This window comes from Emydura macquarii, unplaced genomic scaffold (genome assembly GCF_026122565.2).
Source record: "Emydura macquarii macquarii isolate MOO-44397 ecotype Brisbane River unplaced genomic scaffold, CSIRO-AGI_Emac_v2 contig_561, whole genome shotgun sequence".
Lineage (NCBI taxonomy): Eukaryota > Metazoa > Chordata > Testudines > Chelidae > Emydura > Emydura macquarii.
In genome coordinates, this window is record NW_027130698.1 from 4,152,680 (window position 1) to 4,170,117 (window position 17,438).

Here is a 17,438-nt window from a genome sequence, read left to right on the forward strand (position 1 = left end):
CTTCGCTAACTTGCCAAGCTGAACTAATAGCCACGAGGAAAATTATTTTCATAGACCAGTAGGGAAGGGAGCAGAGGGAAAGGGTTTCGAATAGTGGGTTTGCAAGTGTTGAGAGGACTAAGTTGAAGTCCCAGGTCAGAGTGGGGTTCCTGATGGCTGGAATTGAATTGAAGAGTTTAGTGAAGGTTAGGTGACTAAAGATGGAGGAGCCATCTACTGGTGGAAAGACAGCGCTAATGGCCGCTAAATGAACCTTTAAGGAGGAGTGGGTTAGGCCTGACTGTCTAAGATGGAGGAGATAGTCCAGGACAGTTGGTACGGACATGGTTGATAATGAATGGTAGTTATCTGAAGCCCATGGAGTAAAGCGTCGCCTTTTGGCTTGGTAACAACCTCTGGTCACGGGATGTTGACTATGTGAGAGTAGCTCTCACACTCGGGAGGAGCAATCATTGTCTACTCATGAGCCCCATCCAAATACCAAGTTGTAAGGTGGAGTGGTGCTGGATTGGGGTGTTGGATGTAGCCTTGTTGTTGAGTAAGTAGGTAGGTGAGTGAGAGGGATTGGAGGGTGGGTTGACAGGTGCAAAAGGTCCGAGTACCAGTACTGTCTGGGTCAGAATGGGGCTATGAGTATAACCTCATGCCTGGCCCTGTTTCAGCTTGCAGAGGACCTGGAAAAGAGCAGAATAGTACTGGATGTCTGATGTCCATGGCATGAGGAAGGCGTCCCCTTGTGACTACTGTCCTAACACACACTCACATGGAGCAGAAGAGGGGAAGTTTGCTGTTTGTAGCTGAGGCAAAGAGGTCACATCTGGGGTTACCTGATTGTTAGAAAATGTTCCAGAGAGTGGGGTTGTGAAGTTCCCACTCGTGATTGTGATGGAAGAAGCAGCTCAGCACATCTGCCAGGATGTTGTCTGTACCAGGTAAGTGTGCTGCCTGTAATGTGATATTGCGCTGCAGGCACAAGTTCTACAGTTGGAATGCTTCTTGGCAAAGAGATTGGGATCTGGCTCCCCCTTGTTTGCTCACACAGAACACTGTTGATGTATTGTCTGTAAGAAGTTGAACATATTTGCCCTGGAGCAGGGGAAGAAGCTTGTGACAGGCACGTAGGACCACTCTCATTCCTAGGATATTGATATGCATTTGCATTCATGGAGAAAGGGAGACCCATTTGTTCAGGTGGTCCTTCATATACTATGCATAGCCAATATTGGAGGCATCACATATGGAATCGGGCATATGGGTTAACTGAATTGGACACTGCCATGTGTCTGAGGATTGAGACACAAAGATGAACATGCATTCATGGATGGTATTGCAACCGTGTAATGATGGCTGTGAGGGCAAGGTAACAGTCTCTGGGGAGGAATACTTGTGCTACTCAAGAGTCCAACATAGCTCCGATGAACGTGAGCTATCTGGTGTGGATGAAAGTAGATTTGTCCTCGTTGATGCATATGCCGATGTTGCAGAGGTCTCAGAGTCTGGATAGTCATGAGCAGGCATTCATGTGACGACACCACCAATAATCAGTCATCTAGGTATGAAAACAGGGATTGACATGTGCACTGCCGCAACTGTGAAGACCTTCGTGAATACCCGTGGTTCAGTGGCTATCCCAAAGGGGAGAATGCAGAATTGGTAATGGGATTGCCTGATTCTGAATCAGAGAAATTTGCGGTGGGCTGGATGGATGTCCACGTGAAAATAGGCATCTTTCATTTCGAGAGCCACGAACCAGGCCCCATGTTTGAGGGAAAGAGTGATTTGAAGTATTGTTACCATTCAGAAGCAAAAATTGCTAATACATTTGTTGAGAGCTTGCAGGTCCAAGATGGGTTGGAGGTCTCCTCCTTTCTTCAGTATAAGGAAGTAGGGGGGAGTAGAAGCCATGGTTCCAACAGTAGGAGGGAATTCATTCTATGGCATCTTTCTGGAGCAATGTATGTCTCTCCTTGTGTAGGAGATGGATTTGAGTTGTGTCTGCATCGGTGGCTCATGGCGGGTTGGAAAGGTGTGGAATTCTATCATGCAATCTCTTCGAATGATGTCTAGAACCCACTGGTTGGTGGTGATCTGGCTCCAGTTGTTGAAAAAGGGAGCAAGACGGCCTCCGAGTCACATGGGGGGGAGGGCCAAAGTAGGGATGGGTTCATGGTTCTCTAGCCAAAAGTGTTATCATGGGCATTTGTGAGGGGCATGTGTCGTGGCAGAGGAGTGTCGGGGCGTTGTGATCACTGCCAGGGGCGGTGCTGCTCCTGTGGATATGGAGGGTAAGGCTGATAGGCGTGGTAAGCAGGTTGGGATTGGTACCAACGTTGATATGCTTGCCAATGTTGTAATCTTGTGGGGGCCAGGTTATAAAGGCCCAGTGACCACAGTGTGGCCATGAGTCCCATCTCAGTATAAGTCCGGACACTAAGGAGCGAGCTGCTATATCTGCTGCATCCACTGCCGCTTGGAGGGAGACTTTAGAGACCAGCAGTTTGCCTTCCTCGATTAAAGCCTGGAATTCTGCTCATTTTTCTTCTGGTAGGGAGGCTTAGAATTCCGCTAGTTTGGAATAAGGGTTTAGGTTCCATGTATGCAGAGAGGGTGTGGCCAGCTGTTGTATGGCATTGTTCTCTCACTGCAGCATTTTTCACCAGCAAGACAAATCAAAAGAAGATAATGGACTGTGGACTTGACCCATTAGTCAGAAATTCCTTGACACATTGAGCTTTCCCTATCATCATATTCACCATATCACAGATATACACCAAACTAGTTGATGGGTGTTAGGAAGAAACTTTTTCTATGGGCAAGTTACTCCATAATTGCCTATTACATGATTCCTTGCACTTCCCCAAAGCATCTGGTACTGGCCTCCATTAGAGACAGAATACTAATCTAGATGGACCCCTGGTCTGAACAGGTAAGGCAATTCCTATATTCCTAAAACACTAACCTTAAAAATGAACCTAACACAGTTTGTGATTGTACTTTTATTTATAATAAACCACAACAATATTAGAAAGTGTCTACTTGTGATTGATCAATTTTATATCTGCAATACAATGAAAATAGGGGAATCCCTATATAATGCCCAAATTATTGGCAAAATATAGGAGCTACATGGAGTGACCATGGCATTAGGAAAGTTCCAGTAAGATGAAGGCTATTTTGCATACTGATATTTCAGTATACCTTTAGGTGGTACTCTTTAGTTAGACTTTGCTTTTACTAACTACATTCTACTATCAACCCCTACCAACATCTGGAACCTTCAATTTTCTCTCATATTCTTGCTCTTGATTCCTCTTTTTCTGACCCTATGCCCTAATGCCATTATCATTACTGGTAACTAAATACTTTTTCTGACTCAACCAACTTTTTTCCTCCAATGTTGTACCAACTTTTATACCACCTATCCACAAATATTCATAAACTATGTTCCGCTGCCTCAGGGGACACTTGATGGTGTTAATCATCAATAGGGGACACTCAGCCTTCTCTATGTAATGCCAAGGTTGAGGTATTCGTCAGTCATTACCAAAGAGGCCAACTATTTTCAGCATCTGTTCCAAGCTGTTAACTCCCTACTTCTTCACCTAATACTAACTTTCTATTCCTTTGTCCACTGAGAGCTGTGGGTTTGTTTAAAAATTGTAAAGATACCAGACTCTACTGCCTCCAGACATCTCAGTATCTTTTTATCAACATACAAACTTTTATCAACATACTAAGACACACATTCATGCTGCATTATTCTCTTTCTTTATAAAAACCCATTGACTCAACTGAACAGCCCTTCTAACTTTAAATTGTTGCGTCCTGCTTCATATCATCCTCAATCTGTGCACCTCCACTGGATCTTTCTTTATCAAACCTAATGCTGATGCTTTCACTCCTCTTCTAAAAAAATATTTTATTTTGTCTCTCCTTCTCTGCTAACTACTAACTTTGCCTGCAAGCTTTTTTCCTGAGCAAGATTCTGTAGAAAAATCTTCTCTCTTTCCTACTTCTTGACTACTTATGGACAGGCTTCAGTCCTCTCACTGTCTTGGGACTGCCTTTCTTGGTACAGTTAATAATCTTCTCTGATTCTGGGTTCCTTTGTTATCATCCTATTGGATTTTAATTTGGTTTTCAATACTCTCTCAAATTCCACAACACCTTGGAAAAAAGGTCCTTGTGTAAAGTGCTTTTCTTTCTTACGTTGAATCTTAAGGTTCTAATTACCCCTCTCTTATTTCTGATGAAAGATTACACTTCCGCTAGAGCACCTAATGGATTTTTCTTACTTATCCAGTTGTCCTCCTCCAAGAAATCTCTCTGTAATTTTAATGTTAGATATCACTCCTACAAAGGGGTGACAACTATATCCCAAAACTTACTCTGTTAAGCTGCAATAACCCTGATTCTCCTGCCTTGACATCCTCAGATCTTGACTGTATTCTGTTACTTTATGATCCAAAGGAGGGGGTCATGTTTCTGGGAAACTACATGTCCAATTCCACAATTATTTTTAATACAAAAATTATTTTTTTCTCACAAGGTCAGACATCTTAAAATTGTTTTTGAAACCAAATTCTCTTTTTTCTTCTCTGTCTCTTGTCTGTAATTCTACCTATCATCCTCTCTAAAATATTTCCAGAATCTAATTATGCCTGTTAAGACGCTTACCTATTTCCTAATCATATCCTGATTTGATTACTGCATTTCTCTCTTTTCTGATCACCCCTGATCAGGGGTCCAGAATCCTAGGGTCAAGCTACTTTCTTGCTTAAGAAAGTAAGACCATACTTCTCCTTTCCTCTATCACCTCTCACTGCTTTATATCTACCTTCAAAATCCAATGAAAAAATGCCAGCTTAGTTTTCAAGCTGTCCCTGAACTCACCCCTCTCTAGCACTTTGACCTATGTCTACCTGACCATTCCACTTATCAAATGTTTGCCTCTTCTATCACCTGCTCCTGACTCTCCCCAGCTGCAGGGGCTCTTTTACACATGCTATTCCATTTACCTGGAAAAAAGAAGTTACTCATGTTGTTCAATAAAGATGGTTCTCTGAGATGTGCATCCCTATGGGTGCTCCATTGTAGGAGTGTTTGCATCTCTGAGCTGCTGATTGGAGAGCTTTGGTAGCATAACCTTGTCCAGGGGAACCCCACACCCACAAGGGGTGGATAGAAGACAAAGTCCTTTTCTTCGCCCCCCCCCCCCTTTTTTTCTTTCAGGCAATGGCCAAAATAAAATGTAAATGAAGCAAAGAAAAGAAAAAGGGGCTTAAAAAGAAGCTAAAAATAGCTATTCTAAGAGAGTTAACGATTCACGAACAGATCACTCTAGCTCTGCCTCTAGCCAGGGGCAGTTGAGAAGGAACTGAGGAGGGATTCCCCCTGCACACTGGCTAGCCTTGTGGCAGGCGGGAGCAGTGCATGCACCGGTGAGATAGTCTGCTACCAAAGTTCTCCGATCAGCAACGCAGGAACGCAGACACACCTACAGTGGAGCACCCATTGAGACACTACTCAAAGAAGAAAGAACGATTGCTTACCTTGTAACTGTTCTTCTTGGAGATGTGTTGCTCATGTCCATTCTGATTTAAGTGTGTGCGCGCACCACATGCACCGGTGGCAGAAGTTTTTCCCCTACTGACACCTGTAGGGCCAGCTCTAGCGCTCTCTGCTGTGGCGCACGTATGCGCTCGTATATAGGGCGCTGCCGGCCTCCCCTCCCTTCCAGTTCCTTCTTGCTTGAACTCTGACAGAGGGGATGGAGGGTTGGTTGTGGAATGGACATGAGCAACATATCTCAAAGAACAACAGTTACAAGATAAGTAACCGTTCTTTCTTCTTCAAGTGCTTGCTCATGTCCATTCTGATTTAGGTGACTCACCAGCTGTGTCTCTGGAGTAGGCAGCAGTTCATGGCCATGAAGATTGCAGTACCGCTCTGCCGAATCCCACATCATCCCGAGCATGCTGCATGATGGCGTAGTGGGATGTGAAGGTATATATGGATAACCATGTAGTGGCCCAACAAATATTCTGAATAGGCACATGTGCCAGGAAAGCCGCTGAAGATGTGTGGGTCCTTGTGGAATGCGTTGACAGGGATGCCAGAGGCGCAACTCCAGCTTGTTCATAATGGGCATGAATGCGGGCCGTAATCCAGGACGATATTCGCTGCGAAACCACCAGTTTGCCCTTCATCCTGTCAGCAATCGCCACAAAGAGCTGCGTGGAGTGGTGGAATGGTCTGGTTCTATTTATGTAGAAGGCTAGAGCCTTCCTCACATTGAGTGAGTGCAGACACCTCCCCTTACTAGAGCTGTGTGGTGTAGGGCAGAATACCGGCAGGAAGATGTCCTGATTAACATGAAAGTGGGAAACGACCTTTGTGAGGAATACAGAATGAGGGCGGACCACCATATAAGGCATCTCCAAGGTTAGGGCCTTAATCTCCGACACCCTGCATGCAGAAGTGATTGCTATTAGAAAAACCCACCTTCCAGGACACTGGGGATGTCGAGCGGTGCCAGACTGACTCCAACGCTGGAGGAGAGCTTTTTAACGATGCCACGGTACTCGGTCCCGAGTCCAATCTTGGCTCTGATGCTGGTCTGAGCGCTGCCTCCATCAGCAGGGCCTTAAGTCTTATGTCCTGGTCCTTCTTAGTTCTTGGGCGAAAGCTCCTACAGAACTTACACTTCATGGAGAGGTGAGCTTCTCCCAAGCACCTTAAACAGCTCTGATGCAGTTGCTCAGTGGGATAGGCTTCTTGCAAGAAGTGCAGGGCTTAAACCCCAGGGATCGGGCCATGCCCCGACCCTGGAAACTTATTAACTAACTACAGAGTAACTACCAAACAAGCAACTTTAAACTATATACACTAGGAAAACTAGAAACCACTAGGAAAACGGAGTCTTGCAAGAGCAAGAGAGTTGTTCCAGCACCATCACGGGTGGTAAGAAGGAACTGGAAGGGAGTGGGGGACCAGCAGTGCCCTAGATACGAGCGCATACACACGCCGCTGCAGAGGGCGCTAGAGCCAGCCCTACGGGTACCACTAGGGGAAAAACTTCCAGCACCGGTGCATATGGTGCACACACTCCTAAATCAGAATGGACATGAGCAAGCACTCGAAGAAACTTTCCTTCTCCACCAGGTAGGCCTTGTCTACAACTGGAATTTCAGTCATTAGTGAAGCTTCAGTGGTGTAAACACCTAGTATAGACGAGATTTACACTGGGTGAGTCTGCACCTATGTAAACTGTGTCTACATTAGGAATCTGAACTGGTGAAGCTAAGCCAGTGGCTGAAATCCCAGTGTAGACAAAGTCTTAGTTACCAAGTAACTTTTGTTCTTTAAAACTTACCCTAAAATCTTGCTATTTAATTTATGACTGGCTGTCTTTATAAAGCATTTTATTATATTATATTTTAAAGCCTCTGTACAAGAGAAAATGTTTTGTACTATTGAGCAAGCCATTAGAAAGCTGCATTTATAAAAAATTATTTCACATTTTTAGGTTCTCAGCAAATCTTGAATTCTAAGCATCCAGGCATTCATTTAAAAACATCAAGTTTCTCACCCTTAATGAAACAATAGTGAAGACAGCATTCCCTATTTACAGTGGTAACACTATTAATAGGGTAATTAACATAATTAGGTTATTGAGAACAAAAGCCAATTTTTTTCGGAAAACAGCTGTTCCTAGTTAACATTTCACAAGAGCTATATTTACAGAAATCTTTCTCTAGATGAACAGTAGAAGTTTTGAAAGTGTAAATCAAACCTGTTCTTCTACATTCACCTCCAAGAAGCAAAATCTTCAAAGCTTACTTAATTAGTCCTTCCTTTTGTGTGCGTGCACACACGTGTGTCAATATAGTGTTCACAAAAGGTGCACCTTTTACAGCTCTATATATTGAAGCCCTCCATTTAGCCACAGAACAGACACAGCATAGGCAGCAGCAGTGTAAGTTTCATTACACTGCCTAACGCTGACCTGGGCAGACTACCTCTTATACTGAGCCAATTTAATCATTGGCCTCTTTGCTAACAAGGATATCAAATAGTAGACCACTAACAGTCATCAGATGGTTACATATTTTAGTCAGCAGTTACCAGGCAATGGGCTGGATTTTAACAAGAGTCTGTTTAATGTATCTGACTGACAGCTCAAGTCACAGAACAAATACCTCACTATCTGTACCATTCCTGGAGAGACCAACTGATGAAGCTGGAGCCAGAAAAGTCCTAGGAAGTCATCCAATCCAACAACCAGTCAAACTGTGGGATATTCAGAAGTTCGTCTAGTTAAGCGGTGTTCAACCTTTTTTCATTTGTGGACCCCTAAAAATTTTCAAATGGAGGTGCAGACCACTTTGAAAATCGTAAACATAGTCTGTGGATCCCTGGTTGAAAACCACCGGTCTACTTCATTGTCTATGTTAATTTGATCATTAGCCTCTCTGATAGGACTTCAAACTAGGCTGCTAAATGTGGTGGAAGTTTTTAGTATAGCTATCATATATTATAGGAATATATTATGACACTATGAAAGTAACAAAAGGCTGGATGGGAATCATCAACTCTTTTCATACAGGCTACCGAGCAGCTGTCAGATGGTAATAACATTCAAGCACTATGAAACTGGGTCACATATGAACTGGTAGTGACATGGGGGGAAAGGTTCATTACTCCTTTACCAATCCCCTGAGCCCTCCAGTCCCTCAAGTTATTTAGGATCATTTAAATATGAATGAATACAAAGCAAGGCAATCTGAGAAAGAAAAGATCAACTGGAGTCAAGTACCATACTTTAAAAATACAGACAGATATACAGTAACATACAGTGGTTTACATTAAAAAGTAATCATTTATCTTATGCTATATGAGATTATTATGATATTACTTTGTAAGAATAAAAAGATATCACAATGTATAGTAAGATCAATAATATGGTAAGACAAATAATTCCCTTTTTAATATAAAACACTGTTCTCATCCTCAGTTTTCCAGGACACACACTACTCTCTACCTATTTTTCTCCATGTTGGGCATTTCCCTCACCCAAGCTGCCAATAGAATGGTAGAAGTTGATTTAGGATTTTCCCTTCCTCACTTCCATTGGTATTTTTCCTTTCAACATCACAATTTTTTCTGTCACATATAGCTATATACAGATTACCCTCCATCTGGACTGAGCAACAAGAAATGACAGAACAATATTTTAACGTTTGGGTGCCAAGAAGAGGAGAATCAGGGAGGAATCTCTTTCCACAAGTAAGAGTTTCATTAAGTCCTTGCTATCAAATAGCAATCACAGTATGACACATTGCCTCCAGTCCAAAAGAATGGGGAATTGGTTATGTCATTTAACTACTGCCGCACTATCACACTGGACACTCAACGGTCACCTTTATAATTGAAACTAGGAAACAGAAGCCCCAGTCCAGATTTGACCTTGGTTTTCCCAATATCACTGGCCACCACTGAGATTTATTAAGCCTCAAGCACATTTGTATAACTTTATTCAGAGAACATTTTGTATTTTAAAGCTTAAAATATTGAAAAGATCTATTAAAATTTACAGCAAACTATCATTTGAGTTATATTATCTTTGAAATTTGTGATGTAATGTTAGGCAAAATTCCTAGTAAAATTACTGCAAGATTCTGTAGACTTCAGACAAAAACCCAAATGGAATCACCTCAATGCTATTCAGTATCTTCACCAGTGACCTGGAAGAGCATATAAAATCATTGCTGATGGCACAAAAATTGGTGGAGTGGTAAATGATGATGAGGACAAATCAGTTATACAGACCAATCTGGATTGCTTGGTGATGTGTGCTTTTGAACTGCATGCGTTTTAATGTACTCAAATACCAAGTCATCCTATCTAGGAACAAAGAAAGCAGGTCACACACATAAAATGAGGGAATGTATCCTAGAAATCAGTTACTCAAATGAGGGGCGAACATGATCTTTGGATTTATAAGATGGGGAATATCAAGCAGGACTACAGAGATGGTATTGCCTCTGTATACAGCATTAGTGAGACCATTAATGGAATAGTGCTTCCAGTTCTGGTGTTCACGCTTCAAAAGGAACACTGAAAAACTGGAAAGGGTTCAAAAAAGAACTAAAAGAATCGTTTAAGCTGTGGAAAACATGTCTTATAGTGACAGAACAAAGAAGCTCCATATATTTAGTTTATCCAAGAGAATATTAAGAAATGACTAGATCACGGTCTACAAGTACCTACATGGGGAAAAGATTTCTGATAAATGGCTCAATAATATAGCAGAAAAAGGCATAATGAGATTTAATGGTTGGAAGCGGAAGCTAAACAAATTCAGAAAAGAAATAAGGAGCATAATTTTAAGTGTGGGTAATTACCCATTAGAACAATTTATCTGGCAATGTAGTGAATTCTTCATCACTTGAAGTCTAAGTCAAGACTGGATATCTTTCTAAAAGGTATGCTATACCTCAAAGAAAAGTTATGGACTTTATGCAGTTATTGCTGGGTGAAGTTCTTTCCCCTGTATTATGCAGGAGATCAGACTAGATGATTATAATGATCCCTTCTGTGAATATGATGGTGGCATTGCACTTGTACAACAAAGATGAAAAGAAAAAAATATTTAGTATATAAAGTATCCCTATAATGTTCCTTATAATGTTCTGAAAAAACTCAGACATCGTCCTATACAATCCTTGTAATGGTTATTTACCCAGTAATTGTCGGGAAGAATAAGTGAATAACTTGAACTCTTCATAAACAAGAAATCCTGTATCAAGTTATCTTCATTTTCAAACTGACAATCACACTTAAGACCTACTACTGCAAGATGCTGAGCACCTTCTCAAGTTCCTTGCTGTTCCCTGAACTGCTTTGCACCTCTGCAGGATTTCTAGCCTCTTTTCTGTTTCTCTCTCTTTGGAGTGTTGGCTTCTCAGGCAGCTTCTCAGTTCATTGGCAGGAACATCTTTCCACAGTTCCTCTGCTCTCTGGAAGCTGCTCCACTCTCCTGCCTTATCGCTCTTTTATCCTCACAGCTGCTGTAGGGCTGCCAGTCAGCTCTAGCTAAGCAGGAAGGCAGTTTCTGTGGTAACCCTTTGGTTGGCATATCAGCATGGGGTGTATAGACCCTATGACACTCCTTTAATGAATAATTTGTTTGTATTTTTATGTTTTCATATTTTTCTATTATATTGCACCTATAATATCTAATCACTGTAATATTTATAATATCTGTTGTCCATCATCTATTGCTGGGTTTGGAGCTTATTTTGCAAACAGATAAAATGTTGAAGGGAATGAAAGATGAGAAGAAAATAATTCAGAAACAAATGTAAAAAAGGAAGAAGAAATGGAAAATAGAATTTTTTTAAAATGAACAAAAGATAAGTAATAGTTTTATTACTTCTAGCTCTAATAGTTCAAACAAATATTTAAGGTGTGCATAATGTTAGTACATAGTATTGGAAAGTACTTTTAATAGGTGAAATTTGTGGTATAAAAAAAGAGAGAAAGATCTCAGTCAGGCACTTAAAAACGTGGAAGGATCAATAGGAGCACTGAAATACCCTAGGAAAAGGTATGTGAGAAAATAAAACAAAGTAAGGCTCAGCTATAATAGGACTATGAGACAAAGAAAAGAAAGAGAACAATAAAAGACAGGTGTTCAGAACAAATTTTCCGTTATCACAAATATAAATCACACAATAAGAGATCCTAAAAGTGTATCTATTCACTGAACACACATAATAAAACATAATTCTACATGAGGAGAACTTGCCACCAAAGGAAGACAGTTTGATACTACATAGAAAGATTTTTTTCTATGGAAGTTTTTAACTTGTTTCCTGCTAATCCTGACCATTTGATTTTACAGTTTCCTCACATTCATACAAGAAGTACTCAAGGCTATTTTAACTCATGATAATATGCATACAAACCTAAAAAGAAGTAAGAGAGGCAAAGCTTACTTGCTTAGACCATGCATGCATATTGCTAGTAGTGACAGTAAGATTGGGGATGATCAGATACAGTAGGTACTGGAGGCTCAATGCTGCAACTTACTAAAGGATTCCATAATAGCAGAACAAATTCAGAGAAATTAGAGCATATTTTGGGAAAAATGACACAGGAAGTAATAAAAATACCTCCTGGCTTGCATTCAAGGGGAAATTAACAGGCCTATTTATACTGTTGTGAGAATGCGACATAGCTAAAGAATATGAACTTCAAAAAGCAAAACAGAACAAAAACAAAACACTATAAAATGTTCCATTTACACTGGAATTAATGGAAAGTTATACAGCTCTTGCCATCGGGAAAGATTTCAGGTCCAGAATGATTTTCTTTGGTGTTTTAAGAATTTAAAGATTGGCTCAGAGGACCAATAGCTAAATTGTTTCATGTCTTCCTGGAAAGTTCTGAAATTCCAATTAAACCAAAAGAAACATGCATACAGTAAAAACTCTGCTAGGAAAGAGGGAAAATGTGACACACTGGACCAGCTGGTTCTCTCGGCCACTATTTTAAAAATAAAAAACTGTGGACGAGAGAACCAGAAAAATACACTTCCGATTTTTAAATAAAGATAAGTCCTTATCAAAAAGAAGTAGGCAATTTAAGTTTGCAAAAGACAAATGAGTATCATCCTCTCCACCCAGTCAAACAAGCTTCAAAGTCTATTAGGATACCTAAGACGAGAAGAAAGCATTTGACTGACTCAATTTTTCTTCTTGGCCCATTAAAAAATTAACTTGAACTAATTTCTGAAATTGGTAGAAACACTTTCGGAAGGCTCCTCTTCATTTTTAAGAACTAATGAAACAAAATTAGGAAAATCAACACTAAAAAGGATATCTATTTGACCCATTTTGTCCCTCTTGTGCATACTCTATACATAACTAAACTGCATAAACATAAAGGAAAATGAAGACAATTGAGAAGGTTAACATTGTAAGAACGAGGGGTAAATAAGCCTATTTGTAGATTACCTCAATCACTGCAGTTAGAAACAGAAAAGACTAATTAGGTCATCTAGTCATATCCTCATATCCAATCCAAGGCAAGGCTGTTCCCTTGAAACAAACTCTAAGTATCTTACGCTCAGTGTACCAAAATCTGCAATCTTTACAGTATATATTACAGAAGTGCTCATAAAATACACTTCAAGATAAACTTAAAAAAGTTGCAATTATGGGTTTGTGAAAATAAGAACATAAGAATGGACATACTGGGTCAAATTAATGGTCCATCTAGCCCAGTATCCTGTCTTCCAACAGCGGCCAATGACAGGTACTTCAGAGGGATTGAATAGAACAGACAATCATCAAGTAATCCATCTCCTGTTGTCCACTCTCAGCTCCTGGGGAACAGAGGCTAGGGACACTAAGAGCATGGTGTTGCATCCCTGCCCATCTGAATCCCAGAACTGTGATATCATAATGATAAGTATTCAATCACAGAAATACAGGTCTTTAGAAATTATGGCACCAACATTTCTAGATATGTTGGGACAGATTCTATGCCCATATGGTATTACTTCAGAAGTACACTGGTGCAAATCAGCAGAATTTAGTCAATTAATGAAACAAAATATCTTGAAAATTGAGAATTAAAACTGAAAATCCATCACTGGTTGACTGCACTTCATTTAATTACTACAGATGTAAGCTGGGATTTCCCAAGGACATCATGGAGTTAGGCACCTGTTGAAATTCAGTGGGAATTGAGCACTTAATTCCCTTACACTCCTCAGAAAATCCGATCCACAGTCATCTAGATGCAAAGGCCTTATTACAACAGAAGCTGGAGCTTGGGAAAAGTTGAATACCCACAACTCCCATGATGTCAATGGGAGTTGTAGGGCTTGGCACTGCTCCAGATCAGGACAGGAATGATTTTACAATAACTATAAAAAAAAGAACATAATCCAGTGAATTGAGAGTGGATTACCCGGAGTTTCCTTTTTTTATTTTAAACCAGATACCTGCTTGAACATCACTTTTGTGTGTGAATGATATACAATGTACTTTTACTTTCAGTTTACAAAACATTAAGAACTCTAAATGAAAAGCTGTTTAAATGGAAAATGTCTTTATATAATACCAGTAGTATTAGAGCAAGTCTCAAGTTTCAGTACAGATCAAGCAATTTATTCCTAACAGGGAAAATTTGCTAGCAGACTGTATTACATCAGGCTTACGACAGCACAAATGGTGGCAAAGGCTCTTGGTTTTCAACATACACTGGTTAAAAGCTACCACATGTGCACTTACAAGGGAGGGGAAAGCTAAATGGGTCAGAGTATTGGGAAGGGATATCACCAAAAGGAGAATGGTCAGAGCTGCTGAGCCTGATTACACATTGCAGCTTTGTGAAGAGGTTCACACTGGCACAGTTCCCCTGGAAGTCTGGTGTAAAAGTACAGCTTTGCCTCTCCCCCAGTGTAAATATAGCCCAGGGCAAGGTTGGAGGCACTGCTGGCCATCCACAGCTATGAATGTCCTTCCCTTGCCTCCAAAAGGCTCTGCTAACACTGTACATAAAGAAGCCACTTATTCAACCTCTCCTACATCAGCCTTGATGAACTTGGCCCAATGCATATACATGTTTTTTCTGTTATACTACCTTTTGAAACATAAATGCTAATATTTATGTAAAAAGGAAATAAAAACAGGTAATATGTAAAAAGGAAATAAAACAGGTACCTTGGCTGCCTTTAACAAAATTTCCCTCTCTTGTTCATCTTTCCTTTGCTTTTCTAAACGCTCCAACTGTTCAAAAAACTTTAGCTGTGATCGAACATCTGTAGCCTGTTCATACCATTCATCGTCCTGGGAAATAAGAAACATTTTATGAAAACAAGTCATCTTAATAAAGTTATAAATCTGTGCGGCTTTTAAACTACTATGCCTTAAAATCTTCCCTATGCGCTAACAAACAAGACCTACTTGGTGCACCAATTTATTATCAGGGGAAAAGAAGAATGAAACCAACAGACTACTGTTAATATTGTAGCTACACGGGTAATTGATAAAATTATTTAATGAACATAACATTTTTAAATACAAAATATATGGATTGATTTAATCCATGTCAGAGATAGCACACACAAATAAATCAAAACAGTGGATTAACTGACTGAAAAACTGGTATTTAATTTTATGATTAAACAGTAGACAATTAAACCTAGATATAAATTGCAGTCCTATAGTTATAGTTAACTGGAATACAGTTATAGAAATTGTTAAAATACGTAGAACTTCAAAAAACATTTACAGCTTAAAACACAAGTTAAAATAGATCTATATTAAAAATAAACTGGACAAAAATAAAGCAAAAAGTCTATGAACACAATGTCAGCACTCAGCAAACAATACAGATTTATGACACTGGCTGCACAGGAGCACATCAGACATTTTTAATGTTTATGTACAGAATGAGGGAGTTATCTATTGTTTTTTTAAAAACGTCACACACACCTCAGTTTATCTGCTTGACATCATCCTGCCTTACTGCAAGGAGTTAAAGTAAAGGAAGCGGATGGGTGCAAACAAATAGGAAACAAAACAACGGCATACATAATGCATTGTCAGAGAGAAAAACTACTGGGAAGCTGTTAATTGGGGAATACCCTCTTGCCTAGGCTAGCAAGGTTTATTCTTCCTGGGCCCGAACCTGGGATCAAATGGAATACTAAATAATGAATGTTCCTGCCCTAGGGAACAGAAAAAGATGGGGATAAGGGAGCAGCAGTGGCTGGAGATAGGTCTCTGAGAGACACACAGGATGCGGCAGGGTGTCTGTCTGTCACTCCGAGCCCAGGAGTAGGGTTATTTGGGCTGCTATGTACCCTTTGGATGAGTAAACAATATGTTTTTTTTTCAATCATTTTAATCAGTCACTGGTCACAGACTCCTGATGAGAAGATGTCTTGCAGATGCTAGTTAAGTACAATTGGACCTGTCAAGTTTACACTAATGGGATGCAGCCCCTCTCTTTCGCTGAAAGCCAGTCCAAGTGGATCTGGAGCATGGGGCTGTGTCTTTGAAGTGAAGGAAGACAAGCCTATCACCTGAAGGGGTCCACCTGAAAGGGACTAAAAGAGGTCCAAATTGTAGCTTGCCCTGTGATTGACACTCTTCATCCTGCTTTGACACCAGTTTAACAATCATAAAAATATCTTTAGTATTTCAGGTTAAGGAATAAAAACTTGGTTTGGTTGTTAAAGATTTTCTATTTATTACCAGTGGTCAGAAACAAGTTTGCAGTCTTTTACCAGAGCTCCCACAGTGTCAGATACCCAAATCATGTCACTTTTTGTAAGATTACAATCACCAGCAATGGGCTCAAATGACAATTTTAACTTGAAATGCTATTTTCAAGAAAATGTCATTGATTATTCAAAGTGTTGAACCTCTGAATTTTCAGGCTGCTGGTCTAAGAAAAATGTGTGGCACTTCCCTCCATTATTACTAAAACATTGAATGCCAGTTTAATATTACCACTTTTCATTTTAGTTTCACCCCAATATGTAGCATCTCATCTTTGTAGTCTCTGAAGTATTCATCACTTGGACCAAAGTTCCTTTCAGCAAATTCCATTTGTAACAGTATGTACTAATTTTTCCTCACAGCCAAGAAGTAAGTAGAATTATAAGCTCTTTTTAAAGCAGGTTTACAAGCAAGGAAAGTAGTTCAATCCAAGATGTGGATACCATGGTTCAGAGATAAGAGGCACTGAGAAACAGCAATTTCAACCATAACCCACAGTTGGGAACAGTAACTACTGTCCCACAACAGAGATTTTAGCACTGTTAACTGAAATAATCAAACTACAGGGATTTAAAGGCAAAATTCCATGGACAAGTTCTATCATAGAGAAAGGCTATAGACTTGGCCAGCAATGTCAACACCTACCAACTCTCATTAGTTAAGCATGGCTAGGTTCTGACCAAATCATGCCACAAAAAGTGCAGATATTCCTCCTACAGTCTGCTGAGAAAGGAAAGAATGGATTTATGTCTGAAATATCTCAAACCATATCATTAGACAGCAAACAGTACCATATCTCTACATACTTACTTTGTGTGATTCCATTCGATGCTGTGTTATCATTGTTACTTTTTCTATCACTGTTCTCAGTCGGTTTTGTGTTGCATGGGAAATAAAGGTAACCACCTCAGTGGGCACATCTGTAATTCCTAATTTTTTAGCTGAAGCAGAAAAAAAATAAAATTAGCCTCCCAAAAATACCCCTAACATTTCTCTGCACCATGACAGATCAGCAATTATAAACACAGTACCTGAAATAACTAAACATGTCTCTCTTTAAGTAAAGTGCCTTGGAAGGCTGCTTATTCAGAGTCCAGAAGGAAATGAAATGTATATGGTCTGAAAATAGTGAAA

At 40.1% G+C, this 17,438-nt stretch overlaps 1 protein-coding gene across 1 annotated transcript in view; it reads right to left on the bottom strand.

Moving 5' to 3' along the window:
- The window catches only part of LOC137147730 (transcription initiation factor TFIID subunit 4-like), a 205,107-nt gene that overhangs the window by 100,343 nt on the left and 87,326 nt on the right, over nucleotides 1–17,438 (bottom strand). The window contains exons 11-12 of the mRNA XM_067540058.1: nucleotides 17,115–17,245; nucleotides 14,739–14,864 (exon numbers count right to left, since the gene is read on the bottom strand). Of these exons, the coding sequence (XP_067396159.1) occupies nucleotides 14,739–14,864; nucleotides 17,115–17,245 (257 nt within the window). The remainder of the gene's footprint in view (nucleotides 1–14,738; nucleotides 14,865–17,114; nucleotides 17,246–17,438) is intronic.